The 25,331-nt window shown below is 43.1% G+C and overlaps 1 protein-coding gene and 1 pseudogene across 2 annotated transcripts; one reads left to right on the forward strand and one right to left on the reverse strand.

Annotated features, from left to right (window-relative positions):
- The window catches only part of LOC121845620, a 31,569-nt pseudogene extending 21,795 nt beyond the window's left edge, over window positions 1–9,774 (reverse strand).
- A 6,410-nt stretch (window positions 9,775–16,184) lies between these two features.
- Window positions 16,185–21,301, forward strand: LOC121845619 (mpv17-like protein). 2 transcript variants are annotated; one of them, XM_042317190.1, is made up of 5 exons: window positions 16,185–16,741; window positions 17,037–17,467; window positions 17,795–17,865; window positions 18,798–18,827; window positions 21,023–21,301. In XM_042317190.1, exons 2-5 carry the CDS (start codon window positions 17,146–17,148, stop codon window positions 21,254–21,256), a joined length of 657 nt encoding a protein of 218 aa, XP_042173124.1. In that variant the 5' UTR covers window positions 16,185–16,741; window positions 17,037–17,145; the 3' UTR covers window positions 21,257–21,301. The 2 variants fall into 2 exon arrangements, with proteins under 2 accessions (XP_042173124.1, XP_042173123.1); XM_042317189.1 differs by having other exon boundaries at window positions 16,185–17,467.
- Window positions 21,302–25,331: the final 4,030 nt, after the last annotated feature.

The raw sequence follows: 25,331 nt of genomic DNA on the forward strand, positions 1-25,331 counted from the left end.
ATCCTACAGGTTATAACACACTGTAACACACTGTCTCTAGAACCCTACAGATTATAACACACTGTCTCTGTCTCTAGAACTGTCCTAGAACCCTACAGATTATAACACACTGTCAGATTATAACACACTGTCTCTAGAACCCTACAGATTATAACACACTGTCTCTAGAACCCTACAGATTATAACACACTGTCTCTAGAACCCTACAGATTATAACACACTGTCTCTAGAACCCTACAGATTATAACACACTGTCTCTAGAACCCTACAGATTATAACACACTGTCTCTAGAACCCTACAGATTATAACACACTGTCTCTAGAACCCTACAGATTATAACACACTGTCTCTAGAACCCTACAGATTATAACACACTGTCTCTGTCTCTAGAACCCTACAGATTATAACACACTGTCTCTAGAACCCTACAGATTATAACACACTGTCTCTAGAACCCTACAGATTATAACACACAGTCTCTGTCTCTAGAACCCTACAGATTATAACACACTGTCTCTAGAACCCTACAGATTATAACACACTGTCTCTAGAACCCTACAGATTATAACACACTGTCTCTGTCTCTAGAACCCTACAGATTATAACACACAGTCTCTGTCTCTAGAACCCTACAGATTATAACACACAGTCTCTGTCTCTAGAACCCTACAGATTATAACACACTGTCTCTGTCTCTCTCAGGGCTCCTAAAGATAATCAACAAAAAAGTCCTCATTTGTGTGACCTGTTGGGGATGAATCAGAATAGTTGGGTAACATAGATAAGATGTTTTATTTTCATGATATGCTTGTGAGTTACTTCTCATCAGAATGTATCTTGTTGTACTATAGTGGTGGCCGGTTGCAGTTATCCTTTATCTGTCCTGGGGTCAGTTATAACACCTGTCTCAGAAGGGGGAGGTCAAGCTTGTCTTCATATGTAAACATATCTTTTAAACCATGTTAAGGGATGATTGAGGGGGAACCAATTATCTCTTGGCTCCACAATGTCTGTGTGCCAGTCACTGTGTCTCTGTGGTCTTGTCCAGGAGGGGTGTATTTGATATATGCCTGTTGATATGAGGATTTGTTTTATGGTCCTGAGTGGTACCAAGAGCGAGATAAGAACACAGTTTAGGAGACAAAGCTGAACGATAATTTATAGCCAATGCTGTCTGGCTATGTGTGTCTTTGCTATAAAGGATCTCAGTTGCAATGTGTAAGGGACTCTCAGAGAATTAATTTATAGACACTGAATTGATCTGAGAGTCACAGGGTTGTGATGGAACTCATAATAATTAAAGATGGACTTTATGATAACTCTGACTTGTGTGGTGGTTTGGTCTCATGATTTGGTAAATACAGGACATTTCCACTACAGACCACATTTTATATTCATTTGGTCCTTTTTTAGTTGGGGGTTACAGATACAATATTCAGATTCATATCAATTAATATATTCAGGTCATATTTTCCATTCCATATATTCCTGTTGTACCTGTGTGCTGCCAACATGAAAACCAAACAGGAAGGTGTTAGTAGTGTCACAGTGATGTCAAAAAGTCGATATAACTCTGCAGATCTGGCTATTGGCTGCTACAGCAGCTTCCTTTCCCTGTCTGTCTTAGCACAGAGTTAGCACCGAGTTACCTCAAACATTTTTAGGCACTAAGCAAATTTCAGGTTTCAGGTCTGCTGAGCACAAACTTGAACGTTGTGAAAATTCTGTGTAACTTCCAGGGTGCGTTTACTGTGAACACTGAGGCTGTACCTGCTTTAGGTTACAGTTTTACTGTGAACACTGAGGCTGTACCTGCTTTAAGTTACAGTTTTACTGTGAACACTGAGGCTGTACCCGCTTTACTGTGAACACTGAGGCTGTACCTGCTTTAGGTTACAGTTTTACTGTGAACACTGAGGCTGTACCTGCTTTAGGTTACAGTTTTACTGTGAACACTGAGGCTGTACCTGCTTTAAGTTACAGTTTTACTGTCAACACTGAGGCTGTACCTGCTTTAGGTTACAGTTTTACTGTCAACACTGAGGCTGTACCTGCTTTAAGTTACAGTTTTACTGTCAACACTGAGGCTGTACCTGCTTTAAGTTACAGTTTTACTGTCAACACTGAGGCTGTACCTGCTTTAGGTTACAGTTTTTTACTGTCAAAGTTACAGTTTTACTGAGGCTGTACCTGCTTTAGGTTACAGTTTTACTGTCAACACTGAGGCTGTACCTGCTTTAAGTTACAGTTTTACTGTCAACACTGAGGCTGTACCTGCTTTAAGTTACAGTTTTACTGTCAACACTGAGGCTGTACCTGCTTTAGGTTACAGCTGTACCTGCTTTTTACTGTCAACACTGAGGCTGTACCTGCTTTTTACAGTTTTACTGTCAACACTGAGGCTGTACCTGCTTTAGGTTACAGTTTTACTGTCAACACTGAGGCTGTACCTGCTTTAGGTTACAGTTTTACTGTCAACACTGAGGCTGTACCTGCTTTAAGTTACAGTTTTACTGTCAACACTGAGGCTGTACCTGCTTTAAGTTACAGTTTTACAGTTTTAGGCTGTCACTGTCAACACTGAGGCTGTACCTGCTTTAAGTTACAGTTTTACTGTCAACACTGAGGCTGTACCTGCTTTAAGTTACAGTTTTACTGTCAACACTGAGGCTGTACCTGCTTTAAGTTACAGTTTTTGTCAACACTGTCAGTTACAGTTTTACTGTCAACACTGAGGCTGTACCTGCTTTAGGTTACAGTTTTACTGTCAACACTGAGGCTGTACCTGCTTTAGGTTACAGTTTTACTGTCAACACTGAGGCTGTACCTGCTTTAAGTTACAGTTTTACTGTACCTCAACACTGACTGAGGCTGTACCTGCTTTAAGTTACAGTTTTACTGTCAACACTGAGGCTGTACACCTGCTTTACCTGTTACAGTTTTACTGTCAACACTGAGGCTGTACTGCTGCAGTTTTTTGAGGCTTACAGTTTTACTGTCAACACTGAGGCTGTACCTGCTTTAGGTTACAGTTTTACTGTCAACACTGAGGCTGTACCTGCTTTAGGTTACAGTTTTACTGTCAACACTGAGGCTGTACCTGCTTTAGGTTACAGTTTTACTGTCAACACTGAGGCTGTACCTGCTTTAGGTTACAGTTTTACTGTCAACACTGAGGCTGTACCTGCTTTAGGTTACAGTTTTACTGTGAACACTGAGGCTGTACCTGCTTTAGGTTACAGTTTTACTGTCAACACTGAGGCTGTACCTGCTTTAGGTTACAGTTTTACTGTCAACACTGAGGCTGTACCTGCTTTAGGTTACAGTTTTACTGTCAACACTGAGGCTGTACCTGCTTTAAGTTACAGTTTTACTGTCAACACTGAGGCTGTACCTGCTTTAGGTTACAGTTTTACTGTGAACACTGAGGCTGTACCTGCTTTAGGTTACAGTTTTACTGTGAACACTGAGGCTGTACCTGCTTTAAGTTACAGTTTTACTGTGAACACTGAGGCTGTACCTGCTTTAGGTTACAGTTTTACTGTGAACACTGAGGCTGTACCTGCTTTAGGTTACAGTTTTACTGTGAACACTGAGGCTGTACCTGCTTTAGGTTACAGTTTTAACTAGAGGTCAACCGATTATGATTTTTCAACGCCAATACCGATTATTGGAGGATCAAAAAAAGCCGATACTGATTAATCGGACGATTTTTATATATATATATATATTTGTAATAATGACAATTACAACAATATTGAATGAACACTTATTTTAACTTAATATAAAACATAAATAAAATCTATTTAGTCTCAAATAATGAAACATGTTAAATTTGGTTTAAATAATGCAAAAACAAAGTGTTGGAGAAGAAAGTGAAAGTGCAATATGTGCCATGTAAAAAAGCTAACGTTTAAGTTCCTTGCTCAGAACATGAGAACATATGAAAGCTGGTGGTTCCTTTTAACATGAGTCTTCAATATTCCCAGGTAAGACGTTTTAGGTTGTAGTTATTATAGGAATTATAGGACTATTTCTCTCTCTACCATTTGTATTTCATATACCTTTGACTATTGGATGTTCTAATAGGTAATATAGTATTGTCAGCCTAATCTCTGGAGTTGATAGGCTTGAAGTCATAAACAGCGCTGTGAAGCAAGCATTGCGAAGAGCTGCTGGCAAACGCAGGAAAGTGCTGTTTGAATGAATGCTTACGAGCCTGCTGCTGCCTACCACCGCTCAGTCAGACTGCTCTACCAAATCATAGACTTAATTATAATATAATGACACACAGAAATACGAGCCTTAGGTCATTAATATGGTCAAATCCGGAAACTATCATTTTGAAAACAAAACATTTATTCTTTCAGTGAAATACGGAACCGTTCTGTATTTTATCTAACGGGTGGCATCCCCAAGTCTAAATATTGCTGTTACATTGTACAACCTTCAATGTTATGTCATAATTATGTACAATTCTGGCAAATTAATTCCGGTCTTTGTTAGGAAGAAATGGTCTTCACACAGTTCTCAACGAGCCAGGCGGCCCAAACTGCTGCATATACCCTGACGCGAATGCGGTTTTGTTAAATCATCACCCGTTTGGCGAATTAGGCTGTGATTCGATGATAAATTAACAGGCACCGCATTGATTATATGCAACGCAGGACAAGCTAGTTACACTAGTAATATCATCAACCGTGTGTAGTTAACTAGTGATTATGTGAAGATTGATTGTTTTTTATAAGATAAGTTTAATGCTAGCTAGCAACTTACCTTGGCTCCTTGCTGCACTCGTGTAACAGGTGGTCAGCCTGCCACTCAGTCTCCTCATGGAGTGCAATGTAATCGGCCATAATTGGCGTCCAAAAATGCCAATTACCGATTGTTATGAAAACTTGAAATCTGCCCTAATTAAATCGGCCATGTCGATTAATCGGTCGACCTCTAGTTTTAACAGTGGTCAAGTAGGCTACTATGGCTATGTGATCATAATGTAGGCCTACCAGAGTGGCCTACCAGAGTGGCCTACCAGAGTGGCCTACCAGAGTGGCCTACCAGAGTGGCCTACCAGAGTGGCCTACCTGAGGGGCCTACCTGAGGGGTCTACCAGAGGGGTCTACCAGAGGGGTCTACCAGAGGGGTCTACCAGAGGGGCCTACCAGAGGGCCTACCAGAGGGGTCTACCAGAGGGGCCTACCAGAGGGGTGGCCTACCTGAGGGGGGGTCTACCAGAGGGGTCTACCAGAGGGGCCTACCTGGGGTCTACCAAGGGGTCTACCAGGGGTCTACCAGAGTGGCCTACCTACCAGGGTCTACCAGGGGTCTACCAGAGTGGGGTCTACCAGAGTGGCCTACCTGAGGGGTCTACCAGAGGGGCCTACCAGAGGGGTCTAGTGGGGTCTACCAGAGGGGTCTACCAGAGTGGGGGCCTACCCTACCAGAGGGGTCTACCAGAGGGGTCTACCAGAGTGGCCTACCAGAGGGGTCTACCAGTGGGGCCTACCTAGGGGTCTACCAGAGGGGCCTACCTACCAGTGGGGTCTACCAGAGGGGTCTACCAGTGGGGCCTACCAGAGGGGTCTACCCAGAGGGGAGTGGTCTACCTACCAGAGGGGTCTACCAGAGGGTCTACCTGAGGGGTCTACCTCTACCTACCAGTGGGGTCTACCAGAGGGTCTACCTGAGGGGTCTACCAGAGTGGCCTACCTACCAGAGGGGTCTACCAGGGAGTGGCCTACCAGAGGGGTCTACCAGAGGGTCTACCAGTGGGGTCTACCAGGGGTCTACCAGAGGGTCTACCAGAGGGTCTACCAGTGCTACCAGAGGGGTCTACCAGTGGGGTCTACCAGAGGGGTCTACCAGAGGGGTCTACCAGTGGGGTCTACCAGAGGGGTCTACCAGAGGGGTCTACCAGTGGGGTCTACCAGAGGGGTCTACCAGTGGGGCCTACCAGAGGGGTCTACCTGAGGGGTCTACCAGAGGGGTCTACCAGAGGGGCTACCAGAGGGGTCTACCAGAGTGGCCTACCAGAGGGGTCTACCAGAGGGAGAGGGGTCTACCAGTGGGGTCTACCTACCAGAGGGGTCTACCAGAGGGGTCTACCAGAGTGGCCTACCTGAGGGGTCTACCAGAGGGGCCTACCAGTGGGGTCTACCAGAGGGGCTACCAGAGGGGTCTACCAGTGGGGCCTACCAGAGTGGCCTACCAGAGTGGCCTACCAGTGGGGAGGGGTCTACCAGAGGGGTCTACCAGAGGGGCCTACCAGACCTACCAGGGGTCTACCAGAGGGGCCTACCAGAGGGGACCAGTGGGGTCTACCAGAGTGGCCTACCAGAGGGGTCTACCAGAGGGGTGGCCTACCAGAGGGGTCTACCAGAGGGGTCTACCATCAACAACAATAGAGAAAATGCATCCAATAACACTTCAACATGTAAACAGCTGTTCTGTCATTCAGCCTACAGTAGCAGCCAATGTGTGCTGTTCAATGTCGGCCGACATTCCATGAGACTTTTGAAAGAAAAAAAACAACAACATACAGGGCTTCACATGAACCTGTTTATCTACTTGTCCTTCAGACAAGGAGGTGACTGACAATGTTGTTGTGTTGTTTACACTTTACAAAATAAAATGCATTATTATTCCCATAGCATTATTACAGAGAATCAGACACATGATGCTGCCCTCTGCCTATTGGCTACTTAGTTTATTCACGCCTGTCTCAAAATACAACACTGCCCCTTTAAAGACAAAGGAAAGCTCTTTATCTGACCTACTTGTCTAGAAATGTTTTGTGCTCTTGTAGGAAGCAATCACTCCCCTACTACTGACTACTAATGATCTATAACTGGGCTAATAACTCACTGACTAGTAAAGGATATGAACTCAAATGTGGACACGTGGCTACATGCAGCTCTTGATTTGATCTCAAAGCAAGCACATCTACTCACTATCAAGTCAGATGTTATTGGTCCATACACGTGTTCAGCAGATGTTATTGGTCCATACACATATTTAGCAGATGTTATTGGTCCATACACATATTTAGCAGATGTTATTGGTCCATACACATATTTAGCAGATGTTATTGGTCCATACACATATTTAGCAGATGTTATTGGTCCATACACGTGTTCAGCAGATGTTATTGTGGGTGTAGCGAAATGCTTGCGTTTCTAGCTCCAACAGTGCAGTAATATCTAACAAGATATTTGTTTTTAATCTAACAATTTTATAACACATACCCAATAAACACAAATATTTACTTTTGAGATAAAAAACAACAACAAAAGAGGTAAAAATCCAGAGGTTCAAACAGTTTGGTTTTGACCATGTGATGAACACCACACTGTAACAGAACAGTACCTACAGCAGTACCTACAGTACCATGCCCCATAGATAGATCTCCTGTCCCATAGATGTACTAACTTTACCACACAGAACAGTACCTACTGCTGCTCTGTTTGACAAAAGGACCCCCCCCACCCCCATGCTCAGATGTACTAACTTTACCACACAGAACAGTACCTACTGCTGCTCTGTTTGACAAAAGGACCCCCCCCACCCATGCTCAGATGTACTAACTTTACCACACAGAACAGTACCTACTGCTGCTCTGTTTGACAAAAGGACCCCCCACCCCCATGCTCAGATGTACTAACTTTACCACACAGAACAGTACCTACTGCTGCTCTGTTTGACAAAAGGACCCCCCTGGCACAGATCCATATATGGCAATGATCTATTTGCATATAGGCCTAACTGCAGTTCTGATTGGTTATGCCCCACCAGTCTGTGTAGAGTACGGGCTGAGTCGTGCTCAATAGAATCCTACTGTGACACGTTCTGCCTTCAACAAAATCTCTTGCATAGGTAGTTTTGTTTCAGGTATGTTTGCATTGAAATTGGCCACTGTCGCCACAGTAAAGTGAAATGTAGATTGGTGTTAACTAACACACTCCAGGAAGTTGAGTAAAGTTCCATCTCGTGCTTCTCAGGCCACTGCGCGCCGCGCTCAGTTTAGAGGGAACGTTGGTTAGGACCGAGTTAGCACCGATGTTGGGACTAGAAAGATGGAGAACTTTGTGTGTGTTCGCTTGAGAGTGTACGAACGTGTGTATAGGCGTGTGTGTTAGAGGTGTATGCTACAGTGTTGTCTATGTGATGATGCTGCTGCCGCTGATGATGCTGCTGCTGCTGGTGACCTAGATTCAGACCGGGCCTCCTGCCTGAACACACTGGCTACATCACAAATAGAACCCTAGTCCCTATGTAGTGCACTACTGTTGGGTCTGATCCCTATTGGCCCTGGTCTCTCTCATCTCTGTCACATGCATTTACATGTGACAGAGATAGTGTGTGTGACAGAGATAGTATGACGTGAATGTGTATGCCCCACTTCTAAGACTAGACCCCCCTCCCTCCCTCCACACACACACACAGGATTTAAAGGCAGTAATCTTGGAGCAATATAACAGATTCCCCCCAGCGTGGGAGGAACATTCAGGTCACATGGATAAACACACACACACACACACACACACACACACACAATGTTGATCGCAGAAAGCCTCAGACTATTGTTGAGAAGATGCTGTCAGTGAAGCATGAAATCACCCTCACTCCAGCTGAAACAAAGTCTGCTACGGTCCTGGTCAAAAGTAATGCACTATGTAGGGAATATGATGCTATTTGGGACGCATACGTTGTTTTTCAGGACTTCGCGTATGCACGGAAATCCATACAGTGGGTTTGGCTTTCGGACTTGTTATGAACATAGACCACTGACCTATAGATACGTCTTGATCTGTTGCTAGGAAACAATCCTACTGGCATGTCTACACTTTAATTCCATGAGTGTTACTGATAGCTAAGTCAAGAAAGGAAAGTAACAAATGTTATTCCATAATCACTATCCAGTATAATCATTCCTAGCCACCGTGCTTCTACACCTGCATTGCTTGCTGTTTGGGGTTTTAGGCTGGGTTTCTGTACAGCACTTTGAGATATCAGCTGATGTAAAATGGGCTTTATACATCAAATTGTATTTATTTGATGGATTGATTGATTTAGTAACCTACAAAATCTCATCACTTTGGACAACTGCCATTCTGATAGTTATTTCTAGACCTTTCATTTAATTTCACCATATCCAGCAGTAGGCTACTACAATCATTAGAATCCTACATCCGACGTGTAATGACATTGTCTGTCATTGTGTGTTCAACGTGGAAAGTTATGACAGATGATCACGTAAAGACGAGTGTGGAGCTTCGACCGCAACTATTATTATCACGTAGCGAGCGGATGACACGGAGATGCAGCGCAACTTTGCACAACAGAAAAACATGCCCATACTCGCTCAAAATCAACTTCCGTAATTCTAAAACACCCCCGTTTCACGAGAAGTCATCACCCAACATGCCTTTATCGATACATATGCACTTCACACCATTGAGGTTATTGTTGATGATGAATGAAAGTAAAGCATCGAGGGCTTGGCTTTCCCCAACCCTCAGGAAACAATACATTTCCAGAAAATGTCAAAGAAAACACCCAAGTAAGCCAGTTCATAGTCCATCAAAAGTAATATTCAAGACATTAGTAAACGCTTCATGTAGCCTATTAAATAATGCGGTAACGAATCCTACCTGATTCGGACTTAGTTTCTGGTCATTCTAAAGTTCGATGCCGTTTCGGCTACCGACCAAAGCAAAGACGTTCTTGCGCCAGTCCCCCAAAAAAAATTCTGCTGATCGACAGCTCAACTAACCAATAGAAGAAGGATATCGCCCAGTCTTCCTCTCCGTGTGCCCGCCCTCTGAGTTGCAAATGTGATACAATAGCCTTGCTGTGTAATAGTTAAAACCACTGATGAAACTCGGATGATGCATTGGCATAAACATCCCAAGTCAAGTCTCAACCAAATAAATGTACTTTCTAACTGTGCGATTTTATTGTTTGGACATTTTTATCATCGCCAAAATCTGCATGTGATTGAGAATACATGTACTGCAGTAGACCCTGAAATGCTTTACTGACAAGCCCTTAACTGACAACAGTGTAGACCTCACAGTGAAATGCTTTACTTACAAGCCCTTAACCAACAGTGTAGACCTCACAGTGAAATGCTTTACTGACAAGCCCTTACAAGCACAGTGAAATTAACCAACAGTGTAGACCTCACAGTGAAATGCTTTACTTACAAGCCCTTAACCAACAGTGTAGACCTCACAGTGAAATGCTTTACTGACAAGCCCTTAACCAACAGTGTAGACCTCACAGTGAAATGCTTTACTTACAAGCCCTTAACCAACAGTGTAGACCTCACAGTGAAATGCTTTACTGACAAGCCCTTAACCAACAGTGTAGACCTCACAGTGAAATGCTTTACTGACAAGCCCTTGAAAGTGTAGACCTCACAGTGAAATGCTTACTGACAAGCCCTTAACCAACAGTGTAGACCTCACAGTGAAAGTGAAATGCAGTGAAATGCTTTACTGACAAGCCCTTAACCAACAGTGTAGACCTCACAGTGAAAAACAAGCCCTTAACCAACAGTGTAGACCTCACAGTGAAATGCTTTACTGACAAGCCCTTAACCAACAGTGTAGACCTCACAGTGAAATGCTTTACTGACAAGCCCTTAACCAACAGTGTAGACCTCACAGTGAAATGCTTGACTGACAAGCCCTTAACCAACAGTGTAGACCTCACAGTGAAATGCTTTACTGACAAGCCCTTAACCAACAGTGTAGACCTCACAGTGCCCTTAACCAACAGTGTAGACCTCACAGTGAAATGCTTTACTGACAAGCCCTTAACCAACAGTGTAGACCTCACAGTGAAATGCTTTACTGACAAGCCCTTAACCAACAGTGTAGACCTCACAGTGAAATGCTTTACTGACAAGCCCTTAACCAACAGTGTAGAGCCCTTAACCAACAGTGAAATGCTCACAGTGAAATTACTGACAAGCCCTTAACCAACAGTGTAGACCTCACAGTGAAATGCTTTACTGACAAGCCCTTAACCAACAGTGTAGACCTCACAGTGAAATGCTTTACTGACAAGCCCTTAACCAACAGTGTAGACCTCACAGTGAAATGCTTACTTACAAGCCCTTAACCAACAGTGTAGACCTCACAGTGAAATGCTGACTTACAAGCCCTTAACCAACAGTGTAGACCTCACAGTGAAATGCTTTACTGACAAGCCCTTAACCAACAGTGTAGACCTCACAGTGAAATGCTTTACTGACAAGCCCTTAACCAACAGTGTAGACCTCACAGTGAAATGCTTTACTGACAAGCCCTTAACCAACAGTGTAGACCTCACAGTGAAATGCTTTACTGACAAGCCCTTAACCAACAGTGTAGACCTCACAGTGAAATGCTTTACTGACAAGCCCTTAACCAACAGTGTAGACCTCACAGTGAAATGAAATGCCCTTAACCAACAGTGTAGACCTCACTGACAAGCCCTTAACCAACAGTGTAGACCTCACAGTGAAATGCTTTACTGACAAGCCCTTAACCAACAGTGTAGACCTCACAGTGAAATGCTTTACTGACAAGCCTTAACCAACAGTGTAGACCTCACAGTGAAATGCTTTACTGACAAGCCCTTAACCAACAGTGTAGACCTCACAGTGAAATGCTTTACTGACAAGCCCTTAACCAACAGTGTAGACCTCACAGTGAAATGCTTTACTGACAAGCCCTTAACCAACAGTGTAGACCTCACAGTGAAATGCTTTACTGACAAGCCTAACCAACAGTGTAGACCTCACAGTGAAATGCTTTACTGACAAGCCCTTAACCAACAGTGTAGACCTCACAGTGAAATGCTTTACTGACAAGCCCTTAACCAACAGTGTAGACCTCACAGTGAAATGCTTTGACAACTTAACCAACAAGCCCTTAACCAACAACAGTGTAGACCTCACAGTGAAATGCTTTACTGACAAGCCCTTAACCAACAGTGTAGACCTCACAGTGAAATGCTGACTGACAAGCCCTTAACCAACAGTGTAGACCTCACAGTGAAATGCTTTACTGACAAGCCCTTAACCCAGTGTAACCAACAGTGTAGAGCCCTTAACCAACAGTGAAATGCTTTACTGACAAGCCCTTAACCAACAGTGTAGACCTCACAGTGAAATGCTTTACTGACAAGCCCTTAACCAACAGTGTAGACCTCACAGTGAAATGCTTTACTGACAAGCCCTTAACCAACAGTGTAGACCTCACAGTGAAATGCTTTACTGACAAGCCCTTAACCAACAGTGTAGACCTCACAGTGAAATGCTTTACTGACAAGCCCTTAACCAACAGTGTAGACCTCACAGTGAAATGCTTTACTGACAAGCCCTTAACCAACAGTGTAGACCTCACAGTGAAATGCTTTACTGACAAGCCCTTAACCAACAGTGTAGACCTCACAGTAAAATGCTTTACTGACAAGCCCTTAACCAACAGTGTAGACCTCACAGTACTGAGCCCTAACCACAGTGAAATGCTTTACTGACAAGCCCTTAACCAACAGTGTAGACCTCACAGTGAAATGCTTTACTGACAAGCCCTTAACCAACAGTGTAGACCTCACAGTGAAATGCTGACAACTGACAAGCCCTTAACCAACAGTGTAGACCTCACAGTGAAATGCTTTACTGACAAGCCCTTAACCAACAGTGTAGACCTCACAGTGAAATGCTTTACTGACAAGCCCTTAACCAACAGTGTAGACCTCACAGTGAAATGCTTTACTGACAAGCCCTTAACCAACAGTGTAGACCTCACAGTGAAATGCTTTACTGACAAGCCCTTAACCAACAGTGTAGACCTCACAGTGAAATGCTTTACTGACAAGCCCTTAACCAACAGTGTAGACCTCACAGTGAAATGCTTTACTGACAAGCCCTTAACCAACAGTGTAGACCTCACAGTGAAATGCTTTACTGACAAGCCCTTAACAACAACAGTGTACTGACAAGCCCTTAACCAACAGTGTAGACCTCACAGTGAAATGCTTTACTGACAAGCCCTTAACCAACAGTGTAGACCTCACAGTGAAATGCTTTACTGACAAGCCCTTAACCAACAGTGTAGACCTCACAGTGAAATGCTTTACTGACAAGCCCTTAACAACAACAGTGAAATGCTTTACTGACAAGCCCTTAACCAACAGTGTGAAAGTGAAATGCTTTACTGACAAGCCCTTAACCAACAGTGTAGACCTCACAGTGAAATGCTTTAACTAGACCTCACAAGCCCTTAACCAACAGTGTAGACCTCACAGTGAAAATGACAAGCCCTTAACCAACAGTGTAGACCTCACAGTACTGACAAGCCCTTAACCAACAGTGTAGACCTCACAGTGAAAGTGAAATGCTCACAGTGAAATGCTTTACTGACAAGCCCTTAACCAACAGTGTAGACCTCACAGTGAAATGCTTTACTGACAAGCCCTTAACCAACAGTGTAGACCTCACAGTGAAATGCTTTACTGACAAGCCCTTAACCAGCCCTTAACCAACAGTGTAGACCTCACAGTGAAATGCTTTACTGACAAGCCCTTAACCAACAGTGTAGACCTCACAGTGAAATGCTTTACTGACAAGCCCTTAACCAACAGTGTAGACCTCACAGTGAAATGCTTTACTGACAAGCCCTTAACCAACAGTGTAGACCTCACAGTGAAATGCTTTACTGACAAGCCCTTAACCAACAGTGTAGACCTCACAGTGAAATGCTTTACTTAACCAACAGTGTAGACTCACAGTGAAAGCCCTTAACCAACAGTGTAGACCTCACAGTGAAATGCTTTACTGACAAGCCCTTAACCAACAGTGTAGACCTCACAGTGAAATGCTTTACTGACAAGCCCTTAACCAACAGTTAACCAACAGAAATGTGACAAGCCCTTAACCCTCACAGTGAAATGCTTTACTGACAAGCCCTTAACCAACAGTGTAGACCTCACAGTGAAATGCTTAACTGACAAGCCCTTAACCAACAGTGTAGACCTCACAGTGAAATGCTTACTGACAAGCCCTTAACCAACAGTGTAGACCTCACAGTGAAATGCTTTACTGACAAGCCCTTAACCAACAGTGTAGACCTCACAGTGAAATGCTTTACTGACAAGCCCTTAACCAACAGTGTAGACCTCACAGTGAAATGTGAAATGCAGTGAAATTACTGACAAGCCCTTAACCAACAGTGTAGACCTCACAGTGAAATGCTTTACTGACAAGCCCTTAACCAACAGTGTAGACCTCACAGTGAAATGCTTTACTGACAAGCCCTTAACCAACAGTGTAGACCTCACAGTGAAATGCTTTGACAAGCCCTTAACTGACAAGCCCTTAACCAACAGTGTAGACCTCACAGTGAAATGCTTTACTGACAAGCCCTTAACCAACAGTGTAGACCTCACAGTGAAATGCTTTACTGACAAGCCCTTAACCAACAGTGTAGACCTCACAGTGAAATGCTTTACTGAAATGCAGTGAAACTGACAAGCCCTTAACCAACAGTGTAGACCTCACAGTGAAAACTGACAAGCCCTTAACCAACAGTGTAGACCTCACAGTGAAATGCTTTACTGACAAGCCCTTAACCAACAGTGTAGACCTCACAGTGAAATGCTTTACTGATAAACTAAAGTAAAAAATAATAAAAAGCACTGGTACTGAGTCTGAGTCAGTGTGCAGGGGTACAGGTGAGTCCGGGGGTACTGAGTCAGTGTGCGGGGTACAGGTACTGAGGTACAGGTACTGAGTCAGTGTACTGAACAGGTACTGAGTCAGTGTACAGGTACTGAGTCAGTGTACAGGGGTACAGGTTGAGTCAGTGAGGTCATTTGTACATGTGAGGTGTGGGGGTGAGTCAGTGACTGATACAGGGGCATCAGACAATAAACAGACAATAAACAGCAAGTAGCAGCAGTGTACAAGAGGGGGGGTCAATGTAGATTGTCCAGTGGCCATTTGATTAATTGTTCAGCAGTCTTATGGCTTGGGGGGTAGAAGCTGTTGAGGAGCCTTTTGGTCCTAGACTTGGTGCTCTGGTTTTGCTTGCCGTGCTGTAGCAGAGAGAAGAGACTATGACTTGGATGACTGGAGTCTCTAACAATTTTTTGGGCGTTCCTCAGAAACCGCCTATTATATAGGTCCTGGATGGCAGAAAGCTTGGTCCCAGTGATGTACTGAGCCGTACACACTACCCTCTGTAGCGACCTTACGGTCAGATGCCGAGCAGTTGCCATACCAGGCGGTGATGCAAACGGTCAGGATGGCTCTCGATGGTGCATCACCATGAGGCTTTATCAATCCGTGGACTAAAACACAATGCTATTATTATGGTATCAAAATAGCATACAGTTCAGTCTACATTTGTTTTATTAGTAAGTCAAAACAAACAGCTAAATTAGCTTCTTCTTTTTTTAAACGAATAAAACAACATCTCACAACACAACCCCTCTCCCCGACATATTAACGTTCTGAAATGTTTGTCAATCGTAAAGTATTTTTTGTCTGTGATGAGAAAAAGCACCCCCTAGTGGTGATAGACAGAAATGGCTCTCTGTCTGTATACCGTTTCAAGAGCACCCCCTAGTGGTGATAGACAGAAATGGCTCTCTGTCTGTATACCGTTTCAAGAGCACCCCCTAGTGGTGATAGACAGAAATGGCTCTCTGTCTGTATACCGTTTCAAGAGCACCCCCTAGTGGTGATAGACAGAAATGGCTCTCTGTCTGTATACCGTTTCAAGACCACCTATCGATGATAGGTCGGCAAAAGACATTGTATTTATTTGAGCTCTAAGGTTTTATAAATCAAACTGTTGTCAAAACTTGTCATCGTTGGTTAAAGCATTTCAGGCAGAAAACCTCTTAGAAAACAACAACTTGGTATGCTTATCCAATCAGAATAATATAGAAGGTGGTTTTACATGTTGATTGCGCGCGACAGAGAGATTTGAAGTGTATCTATTCCTTTGGAACTTTTGTGAGTGTAATGATTACTTTTCATTTTTCATTGTTTATATCACTTGTATTTATTATCCCTTTCACTTGCTTTGGCAATGTAAATATATGTTTCCGATGTCAAACATCTGAGAGGTAGAGGGAGGGGTAGAGGTAGAGCGAACAAGCTGTGCGTAAAAGTACCCGCCGGCCACCATACATGCGCGTAAAAGTGAAGTACGGTGTCCAGTGCTCGCAGCTTCACAGATTAACAACACATTTGATTGGTTTAAAATCCGCATGCCCACCACTCTAAAAAACTAACAGGGGTCATTGTGATTTGTGGAGTTGTTGAAGCGCGCTATACATCTGAGCGCCTCACGGGACAATCCTCTAGATTAGCGGTTGACGCAGAGGATGGATTTCGTAGATAGCAACCTGATACTGTACGGTACTGGTCGGTATACAGGGACGTCGGTATACAGGGACGGGATGATCTAGAATGGACGAATGAAATGCTTTAAATGTAACCTATTTCGATACTCTTCCTATTATCAAATTAGTCCGTCGTTATAAGGATAGAATGTGTGTAGTCCTAATCTTTAAATAGGCTAGATGAGCTATGACCGGAGAGCTAAATATGGACCATTCCTGTTTCGATACCGAAATGAAGAGACCCAACGGAATGGTGGCAGATTTGGTGATTTACAACACGATCTTGTGGGACGTTTGTGATGGAGCCGTTTAACTTTCTCACTTAAACAAGCAGATGTAAGAATGCGTGTAACGGTACTTTAATGGTTGGAAGTAACATCTAAACCTTTTGGCTAAAATGAATGTATTGTCGAGTTCTGCTTGCTCACTAACATCAGATAATAATCTCAGGTATACAAGCGTAGACTACATTTAGCTGGCATGCCAAGTGTGTGAATAGTAGGAACTTTAAAATATCTATCCCGCCATTGTGCCCTTGGGTAGGGCACTTTAACCTATAACCTGCTCCAGGGCCGCTGTTCTGCCACTGACCGACCGGTGCCTCTCTCAACGTGTGTGTTTCTTCACCTAGGAGGGTTTGGAAAGGCAGAAGACAACTTTACTTTTGAAGTTTCACCCAACAATGGACTGCACGATTATATTCTACTCTGTTCTGTTGTCGTAGAACACCGCAGTTCAAAATGAACGTGTTGAAAATTAGGAAAGTCGTATTAAAAGAAGCGGTTAAACGCTTTCCATGGCTTGCCAACGTTACTCTGTATGGCTGCCTGTTTGCCGGCGGCGACTTTGTTCATCAAATGATCGCACAAAGAGAAGAGATGGACTGGAAACACACCAGAAATGTTGCCATAGTGGCCATCAGCTTCCATGGAAACTTTAATTATTTCTGGTTACGGGCTTTGGAAAGCCGTTTCCCGGGAAAATCTCCCGGAATGCTCTTCCGCAAACTGCTCCTGGACCAAAGTTTTGCATCACCCTTGGCAACGAGTGTCTTCTACACAGGTAACGTGCATTTTAATGTGGGGAGTTGAATTGAAGTGTATCTATTGTAGCCTACAACAATTGTTTAATGTGTCCTACATAGAATAACCTTATATAGAGAAACAGACCATCGCGTTATGTCCATTGGGTAATAGGCCTAGGTTAGGCTACTCTCCTATAGCCTAATTTTGGATGTGTGTATTTGTAAATGCTGAACGTGATGAACGGACAGTGCTCTAACGTGTACTCGTTCAAAAGGTCGTGCAAAATGCACGAGGTTTGAGTGATGCGTGAAATGGGCACAAGTGTGACCTACAGTTTGTACTCTCTCGCCGTCTTCATCTGCAGGAGTGAGTTTCTTGGAGAATAAAGACGACGTCTTCGAGGACTGGAGAGAAAAGTTCCTCAACACGTACAAGGTAAGATGAAATCAGAACGAACCGGAACCGGCCGAGAGGCCGGCCGGCCCACGCATACAGACAGAGAAGGAAAGTCACCTTCCGCCCGCCTGGTGTGAGCTCACCCCCGATTAACCCAGATTATGGCACCGCTTTTGCGCAGCAATGGGCAGGCGGCCAGGGATACGGCAATGCATGACTATTACTGCCAGTCGAGCCCAACTCTTCCAGGCCCAAACAACCTTTGTAAAATAATACTGACATCTGGGTAGAACATATTCCCCCTATTGAAATCAAATGAAAGGGCAGTGTAGAACGTTAGAGGGGTGCTGCTGGAAGAAGTCCCATTGATCTGAGTTGGTAGATCTATAGATCTGGACATATAGAGAGGGGTGCTGCTGGAAGAAGTCCCATTGATCTGAGTGGTAGATCTATAGATCTGGACATATAGAGAGGGATGCTGCTAGAAGAAGTCCCATTGATCTGAGTGGTAGATCTATAGATCTGGACATATAGAGAGGGATGCTGCTAGAAGAAGTCCCATTGATCTGAGTGGTAGATCTATAGATCTGGACATATAGAATAGAAGTCTCTGATTGTTATATGAGTGGAAAATCAAGCTTTATTTAAATTGCTTTGTTTTCACAGTCTCACAATCCACTTTATGAAGGAAATACAACCGGAGAGATGAACCAGGCAGGCAGGCAGGAAGGAAGGAAGGCAGGCAGGCAGACAGACAGACAGACAGACAGACAGACAGACAGACAGACAGACAGACAGACAGACAGACAGACAGGAAGACAGGAAGGAAGACAGACATACATGAGAGGCAGACTGACCAGACCTGCTAGTCAGTTTATGATGTGAAGGATCTGTGCTAGAACGGAGCTCTTGGAATACTTTATTAGACTTGGTTTGATTATTAACATGTGTCTTGTCTCTTTGAATTTCAGACTGGACTCATGTACTGGCCTTTCATGCAGGTAAATGATAAGGATGCTATTGACAGACAGTGTATCACTGTCCTGTAAATATCCCAGTGTATTGATGATAAACTATATTGTGTGAAGACATAACATCATGCTCTGAAATGTCCCCACCAATTTATACACATGCAACGGAATTTACTATAAACATCAGGTTGACCCTGTGCTGTGTCAATACAGTAATGTCACACACACACACACACACACAGAGTTCTATTTCAGTATGATGGTTTATTTACTGTTAGAGATAACCACCTTCTTCTGCGGAAGTGATGATCTGATGTCATAATAGGGTGCTGGAATTTTTTCTGTTTGTGCTGTTCTAATAACTAATGTCTGTGTTCTATTCATGTGCTGTTCTAATAACTAATGTCTGTGTTCTATTCATGTGCTGTTCTAATAACTAATGTCTGTGTTCTATTCATGTGCTGTTCTAATAACTAATGTCTGTGTTCTATTCATGTGCTGTTCTAATAACTAATGTCTGTGTTCTATTCATGTGCTGTTCTAATAACTAATGTCTGTGTTCTATTCATGTGCTGTTCTAATAACTAATGTCTGTGTTCTATTCATGTGCTGTTCTAATAACTAATGTCTGTGTTCTATTCATGTGCTGTTCTAATAACTAATGTCTGTGTTCTATTCATGTGCTGTTCTAATAACTAATGTCTGTGTTCTATTCATGTGCTGTTCTAATAACTAATGTCTGTGTTCTATTCATGTGCTGTTCTAATAACTAATGTCTGTGTTCTATTCATGTGCTGTTCTAATAACTAATGTCTGTGTTCTATTCATGTGCTGTTCTAATAATTCATGTGCTGTTATAATGTCTGTGTTCTATTCATGTGCTGTTCTAATAACTAATGTCTGTGTTCTATTCATGTGCTGTTCTAATAACTAATGTCTGTGTTCTATTCATGTGCTGTTCTAATAACTAATGTCTGTGTTCTATTCATGTGCTGTTCTAATAACTAATGTCTGTGTTCTATTCATGTGCTGTTCTAATAACTAATGTCTGTCTGTGTTCTATTCATGTGCTGTTCTAATAACTAATGTCTGTGTTCTATTCATGTGCTGTTCTAATAACTAATGTCTGTGTTCTATTCATGTGCTGTTCTAATAACTAATGTCTGTGTTCTATTCATGTGCTGTTCTAATAACTAATGTCTGTGTTCTATTCATGTGCTGTTCTAATAACTAATGTCTGTGTTCTAGTCATGTGCTGTTCTAATAACTAATGTCTGTGTTCTATTCATGTGCTGTTCTAATAACTAATGTCTGTGTTCTATTCATGTGCTGTTCTAATAACTAATGTCTGTGTTCTAGTCATGTGTTGTTCTAATAACTAATGTCTGTGTTCTATTCATGTGCTGTTCTAATAACTAATGTCTGTGTTCTATTCATGTGCTGTTCTAATAACTAATGTCTGTGTTCTATTCATGTGCTGTTCTAATAACTAATGTCTGTGTTCTATTCATGTGCTGTTCTAATAACTAATGTCTGTGTTCTATTCATGTGCTGTTCTAATAACTAATGTCTGTGTTCTATTCATGTGCTGTTCTAATAACTAATGTCTGTGTTCTATTCATGTGCTGTTCTAATAACTAATGTCTGTGTTCTATTCATGTGCTGTTCTAATAACTAATGTCTGTGTTCTATTCATGTGATGTTCTAATAACTAATGTCTGTGTTCATGTAAGTGACTGACTGAAAGAATTCTCACTATCTTTAGCTGCAATTTGTCAGTACGCCCAGACCTTTGTTTTGAGAACGAAAGATACCTCAGTTTCAAGGTCTCAGCTTAGAGAGAAGAAGCCTCGTGAGGTGTTGGTCTGTCACATGTTATGAACCAGTATTGGTCTGTCAGTCAGTGGTGCATGTGCTGTAATACAATACTAGTGTTCTTTTCTGAAGCACTTCAATCTGACACCTGTTTTTATCTCCCCCTTCCTCTCTCCCTCCCTCTTCTACCCTCTTCACCCTCTCCCTCTGCTTCTCCCTCCCTCTTCACCCCCTCACTCTCCCTCCCTCTTCACCCTCTCCCTCTGCTTCTCCCTCCCTCTTCTACCCTCTTCACCCTCTCCCTCTGCTTCTCCCTCCCTCTTCACCCCCTCACTCTCCCTCCCTCTTCACCCCCTCCCTCTCCTTCCCCCCCCCCCACTCACTCACTCTCACTCACCCTCCCTCCCCAGTTCCTAAACTTCATCCTGATGCCTCTGTACCTGAGGACAGTCTTCATGGGCTGCTGTGCGTTCCTGTGGGCCACCTTCCTGTGTTTCTCCCGGCAGAGTGGGGACGGTACGGCCAGCGTGGCCCTCGCCTTCGTCCTGTATCCCAAACAGAGGCTGCAGGCCGCCCGGGAGGCCCACCTCGCCCGCCAGAAACAGAAAGAAGAGGAGGAACAGCAGCAGAGCACTGGCAACTAAATGAATTGATTCAATGAGATTCGATTCAATTCAGGGAACAGGAAACAGAAGAGGACCTGAGCACTGAGAACTGAACTGAATTGGTTCAATGAGATTCGATTCAATTCAGGGAACAGAAAACAGAAGAGGACCTGAACACTGAGAACTGAACTGAATTGGTTCAATGAGATTCGATTCAATTTAGGAAACAGGAAACAGAAGAGGACCTGAGCACTGAGAACTGAACTGAATTGGTTCAATGAGATTCGATTCAATTCAGGAAACAGGAAACAGAAGAGGACCTGAGAACTGAACTGCTAAAAATGTTATTTCAATTGAATTTCAACAAAACGTTGTTATATCTCCCTGTCTTCAAGGGCAACAAGACAAGGAACGAGGGCCTGGTTAGAGGGTGGGAACACAACGTCATCATGTGAGGCCAGGGCAGGCTCTCACACCTTACAAAAAACAAAACAAAAACACATAGTGAGAAATGAATCAGTTGGATTGAATGTAACTTTATTGATATCTTCAGGGGCAAGGAAGAGTGAATATAACTTTATTGATATCTTCAGGGGCAAGGAAGAGTGAATATAACTTTATTGATATCCCCAGGGGCGAGGACGAGTGAAAATAACTTTATTGATATCCTCAGGGGCGAGGACGAGTGAAAATAACTTTATTGATATCCTCAGGGGCGAGGAAGAGGCATCGTTGGAGCACAGTTATATAATTTAAGCCTACTGTACATATACAAATACATCCATCTATTGCAATGCCAGCAACACGTACAGTGGGCCTAATACCTCCACCTAATAATATACCAGCAACACGTACAGTGGGTCTAATACCTCCACATGATACTATGCCAGCAACACGTACAGTGGGCCTAATACCTCCACATAATACTATACCAGCAACACGTACAGTGGGCCTAATACCTCCACATAATACGATACCAGCAACACGTACAGTGGGCCTAATACCTCCACATAATACTATACCAGCAACACGTACAGTGGGCCTAATACCTCCACATAATACTATACCAGCAACACGTACAGTGGGCCTAATACCTCCACATAATACTATACCAGCAACACGTACAGTGGGCCTACATTACAGACGTTACATCACTGATTCAATTCAATGCAACTTTATCAATCCCGTCAGGGGCAACCCAGAAAACAACAGTCGGACACGGAACACACTGCTTACAGACATTCAGACTGTACAGGTGTAGAAGTGCAATACATTACGTGAAACAGAACAAGTTACTCTGAGATACATGGACGTCCCCTGAAGTTGTTTGGAAGACAAACATGTTGGGTGGATGAGAGAGAGAGAGGAGGTGTTAGATGTTGTGATTTGCAGGGATGTTCCTCAGGGAGAGGAGATGTTAGATGTTCCTAAGGGAGAGGAGGTGTTAGATGTTGTGATTTGCAGGGATGTTCCTCAGGGAGAGGAGGTGTTAGATGTTGTGATTTGCAGGGATGTTCCTCAGGGAGAGGAGGTGTTAGATGTTGTGATTTGCAGGGGTGTTCCTCAGGGAGAGGGGGTGTTAGATGTTGTGATTTGCAGGGATGTCCCTCGGGGAGAGGAGGTGTTAGATGTTGTGATTTGCAGGGATGTTCCTCAGGGAGAGGAGGTGTTAGATGTTGTGATTTGTAGAGAGGTTCTTCAGGGAGAGGAGGTGTTAGATGTTGTGATTTGCAGGGATGTTCCTCAGGGAGAGGAGGTGTTAGATGTGATTTGTAGAGAGGTTCTTCAGGGAGAGGAGGTGTTAGATGTTGTGATTTGCAGGGATGTTCCTCAGGGAGAGGAGGTGTTAGATGTTCCTAAGGGAGAGGAGGTGTTAGATGTTGTGATTTGCAGGGATGTTCCTCGGGGAGAGGAGGTGTTAGATGTTGTGATTTGTAGAGAGGTTCTTCAGGGAGAGGAGGTGTTAGATGTTGTGATTTGCAGGGGTGTTCCTCAGGGAGAGGAGGTGTTAGATGTTGTGATTTGCAGGGATGTTCCTCAGGGAGAGGAGGTGTTAGATGTTGTGATTTGCAGGGATGTTCCTCAGGGAGAGGAGGTGTTAGATGTTGTGATTTGCAGGGATGTTCCTCAGGGAGAGGAGGTGTTAGATGTTGTGATTTGCAGGGATGTTCCTCAGGGAAAGGAGTTGTTAGATGTTGTGATTTGCAGGGGTGTTCCTCAGGGAGAGGAGGTGTTAGATGTTGTGATTTGTAGAGAGGTTCTTCAGGGTGTGTATTTGATGTTCATGTATATATGTAAAATGTGTTTATTCTATGCTCTCAATTTCTATGTCCCATCGGTTGTGCCTTCTGTTGGTAACAAGAGCCCTTCATGTTCTGCTCTAGATTTAGTTAGTTCTTACTCAGAGAAACTGTGTGTGTTTTTGCATGTTTTTTTTTGTTGTGTGTGTGTGTGTGTGTGTGTGTGTGTGTGTGTGTGTGTGTGTGTGTGTGTGTGTGTATATATATATTTATACATTACCAGTCAAAAGTTTGGACACACCTATTCATTCAAGGGTTTTTCTTTATTTTTACTATTTTCTACATTGTAGAATAATAGTGATGACATCAAAACTATGAAATAACACATATGGAATCATGTAGTAACCAAAAAAGTGTTAAAGAAATCTAAATATATTTTATATTTTCGATTCTTCAAAGTAGCTACCCTTTGCCTTGATGACAGCTTTGCACACTCTTGACATTCTCTCAACCAGCTTCACCTGGAATGCTTTTCCAACTGTCTTGAAGGAGTTCCCACATTTGCTGAGCACTTGTTGGCTACTTTCCTTCACTCTGCTGTCCAACTCATCCCAAACCACCTCAATTGGGTTGAGATTGGATGATTGTGGAGGCCAGGTCATCTAATGCAGCACTCCATCACGCTCCTTCTTGGTCAAATAGCCCTTACACAGCCTGGGGTCAAAAAATTATAGTCCCACTAAGCGCAAACCAGATGGGATGGCGTATCGCTGCAGAATGCTGTGGTAGCCATGCTGGTTACGTGTGCCTTTAAATCACTGTCGTTTCTCTTTGCTTATTTGAGCTGTTCTTGCCATAATATGGACTTGGTCTTTTACCAAAAAGGGCTATCTTCTGTATACCACCCCTACCTTGTCACAACACAACTGATTGGCTCAAACGCATTAAGAAGGAAAGAAATTCCACAAATTAACTTTTAACAAGGCACACCTGTTAATTAAAATGCATTCCAGGTGACTACCTCATGAAGCTGGTTGAGTGAATGCCAAGTGTGTTCAAAGCTGTCAACAAGGCAAAGGGTGGCAACTTTGAAGAATCTGTTTAATTTGTTTAACACAACATTGGTTACTACATGATTCCATATGTGCTATTTCATCATTTTTATGTCTTCACTATTATTCTACAATGTAAAAAAAATAAAATTAAAATTAAAAATGTTATAAAAAATTAAATTAAATTCGTAGAATGAGTAGGTGTGTCCCAACTGTTGACTGGTACTGTGTTGTATAACTCATCTCCAGATTGACCATTGAAGGATAAAGTGCTACGCTGTCCTGTTACTTGAATTGTCTATTTATTTATTTTAACCTACCAGGTTGCCATCGACCCGGTTACCTTATAACGTACACATATCCATGAACAAGAGGTATACATACCATTAGGGCTGCAAAATACCCCAAATTCCTAGGTTTTCCAGAAATACCCATTGGAGGATTCCCGGATTTCCTCCTTATTCCTTGCCAATTCCAGTTTTTGTTTTTCCAACCCTGGGAGTCTGGGAAATGTTCAGGAATTTTGCATCCCATCAAGGTAGTGAAGATCTGCAACATTCTTTACTTAAGTCAAACCTTACTGTGGAATTTTCCCCAAATTCCCAGGTTTTCCACAAATCCCGGTTGAAATATTCCTGGAATCTGAAGGTTATAAGAAAGAAATCCGGGGACACTCGGATTTACTCAGTTCCACCCTACTGTATAATCTACATAAAAGATGTTAATATTACACATATTGGACTCAACATTTGTGACCTGTGTTTACTGTTACATAGAACAGTTGTGTCATGGCATTACATTGAATGAATAGATAGAGAAATA

The sequence above is a fragment of the Oncorhynchus tshawytscha genome, unplaced genomic scaffold (assembly GCF_018296145.1).
Source record: "Oncorhynchus tshawytscha isolate Ot180627B unplaced genomic scaffold, Otsh_v2.0 Un_contig_993_pilon_pilon, whole genome shotgun sequence".
NCBI classification, from domain to species: domain Eukaryota; kingdom Metazoa; phylum Chordata; class Actinopteri; order Salmoniformes; family Salmonidae; genus Oncorhynchus; species Oncorhynchus tshawytscha.